Source organism: Ursus maritimus, unplaced genomic scaffold (assembly GCF_017311325.1).
Source record: "Ursus maritimus isolate PB19 unplaced genomic scaffold, ASM1731132v1 scaffold_1156, whole genome shotgun sequence".
Taxonomy (NCBI): Eukaryota; Metazoa; Chordata; class Mammalia; order Carnivora; family Ursidae; genus Ursus; species Ursus maritimus.
The window spans coordinates 1-2,599 of record NW_024423516.1 but is presented as its reverse complement, the minus strand read 5'-3'; the positions used below and the strand labels follow the sequence as shown (position 1 = coordinate 2,599).

General features: G+C 50.0%; 1 protein-coding gene across 1 annotated transcript; it reads right to left on the bottom strand.

Annotated features, from left to right (window-relative positions):
• Window positions 1-74: 74 nt before the first annotated feature.
• Window positions 75-2,591, bottom strand: LOC103679876 (large neutral amino acids transporter small subunit 2-like; the record flags this gene model as incomplete). Its single annotated transcript, XM_008709407.1, has 3 exons — window positions 75-182; window positions 1,665-1,788; window positions 2,380-2,591. Coding segments are annotated over 3 exons (444 nt in total), but the record flags the coding sequence as incomplete, so codon positions are not given.
• Between the last annotated feature and the right edge of the window lie 8 nt (window positions 2,592-2,599).

Sequence of the window (2,599 nt, the reverse complement as noted above, 5' to 3'; positions counted from 1 at the left end):
CCCCCGCCCCACATATACACAGAGCAATGTGCACAGCAGAATGGCCCCTGGCCCAGGAAGGACTGGGACAACACTCACCGGGAAGAGGTGAAGAGAGACCCATTGACTCCTCCAAATGTGGACAGGGCAACAGAAATGGGCATGATCCAGGCCATGACCCCTAGGAGCTTCTCTCCAAAAGTCTGGGAGAGAAGACAAGGGGATGAGCAGAAGAGGCGAGGTTACAACCCTCCACTTGTATGTCTCTGCTGGGAATGCTCCCTTCCATCGCTACCCTTGCTGAGTCTCTCCTGTTAGGGTCCTTGCAGGGAGGGTTGCATTCGCCAGCCCCTCCTGCACTGCACCACCACTTCCCTTCCCACGGTGATCACCACGCAGTGGGGTTTTAGTAAGTGTTTTGGGCTATTAACTGAAGGAGACAGTTTATGGTGGTAATAATAATAACAACAACAACAATGACGATGATGTGCTAACATTTGTTCTCCTTGTTTTATGGATGAGGAAACTAAGGCACAAAGCAATTAGGTAGCTTGCCTAAGATCACAAACCCAGAAAGTGGAGGGCCAGGACCAGAAGCCGGCTGTGGGAGTCCAGGCCTCACTTACATTATACACTAATGAGTCAGGCAGGTTGGGGTTCAAATCTTAGCCCAACAGTTTGGAGCTGTGAGACCTTGAGCAAGGTCCTTAATTTTTGAGCCTCAGTTTTCCCATCTGTAAAATAGGAATGGTTCCTAATTCATAGGGTGAGAATTTCTAAGTTCATAGAAATAATATGATAAGAAGGGGAAAATGATAAGAACAGGCTACTATGTAGGCTGAGAAAGAAAAGGCGGTGAAGCTATAGAGTAGTCTTCCTATACTGAAGGAATGTAAAAGGTCAAGGGACTAGCCTTTTCTATATTCTCTGAGCCCAGTACACACTCGATTTCTAGCACATTAGGGAAGAGGAGTCACTTAGAATAGATGTCCTGTTGCGTTAGGCCAGTGGTCATGGAAAACGGTTGCCCCAGAACACCGGAGGGCCTCTTTCTTTACAGTCTTCTGAGAGGAGACACGTGATGACAGTTTGGCAGGGTGGTGTTGGGGCTCGGGAGAAGCCAGGTCAGGGCCTGCATGGCTCCCAGGTCTTTCCGGTTATCAAAGACCCCAGTGCCTTGGATCTGCATCATGTCTTCCTCCAAAGAGCACCGACCATACCTACTTCCTGTTTACTGGCACACACTTTTCCCTGATGAGGGAAGGAGTCAGGCTGCATGATTTCCAGAGGAAGAAACGAAGGCAGAGAGGAATGGCGTTGTGTTGTGCAAGACTATATCTTTCTGAGGAGGAAACTACCTCCTTTATACAATCTTCACATTTAGAGTTTAAAGTACCCCAGATCAGGAGCTGGCAAACTTTTTCTGGAAAGGGTCATATAGTAAGTTATGTAGCTTTGTGGCCATACAGTCTGTGGCAACAAGTTGGTTCTGCCGTGGTCACTGTTCTAGGTACAACGTGGCCATCAGTTTGCTCCTGGGCACTTGAAGATATGGTTCCTGCCCTGAGAACCTCGGATGACTTCCAATTCTACAAATTCATGGATCAGGGAAAAGTGAGTGGGGTCAATCAGGCAAGTCTATGTCAACGTTCCTGGTTTCAGGGGCTGCGCGCTTGATTTCTTACCACAGCGACTGCGTTTGATGCCAGCAGCTCCTGGGGGGACATTGCAGTGACATAAGCGACATTGGCAAAGACATACACAAATGTGACCAGTGGGATGGAGATGAAGATGGCTCTGGGAAGGTTCCTGTAGAAGGAGAGGAGGTGAGAGGAGAAAGGCCTGGCACCCGCCTCGTCACGGGGTTTGGGAAGTGCCTTGTCTTTCTGCTCCAAACTGACCTGGCAGCCTTTTGTGACACTCCCTCTCCCTGGGCGGTGGATTCGGTCTCAAAATGGGCAGGGCAATTTAAAGGAAAGGAAACAGTGTAGGCTGGGAAGATGCTCCATACCTGTTGACCTCCTCCTAACTGGAATCCCCATGATGCACCCCTCTCCCCAGCCTCAAGACACAAAGACCCTCCTGTCCTAAGACAGGTAAGTCAGGTGCCTAGAGGCCTGTCGGCACATTTCATCTGAGACAGTGGTGCTACCTCAGCACTGTTTCAGCTTTTAATCTGCTCTGGGACAGTCAGGGGATCATTTTTCTCCTCCTGGCAGAGTGGACGGTAAATGGTTTAAGTTCCTGAGAAATAACTGTTTCTTCAGGATACACTAGGTCACGGTCAGAACAGGGGCTGGAGGTGGAGAAGTGGCCAGTGGACACTTGGCTCTCTCTTCCCAGTAGCAGGTGCCGTGGCCTTTCAAGGGATTTGGGAAGAGCTGGGCTATTTCAACTCACTTGTAGGGATCAACAAGTTCCTCAGTCACGTAATTAAGAAAGTTCCAGCCTCCGTAGGCAAAGGAGCCCTGAAGGAAAGCCAGTGCGATGAGGCCGATGTCGGGTTCTTGGAAATTCTCAAATGCGTTCTTTGGTTCCAGCCAGAAATACTCTCCTGTGGACGCAAGGGGCAGGAGGCTGCTCAGAGAAAGGAGCCAGAGGCTGGCGGCTCCAGCCTGCC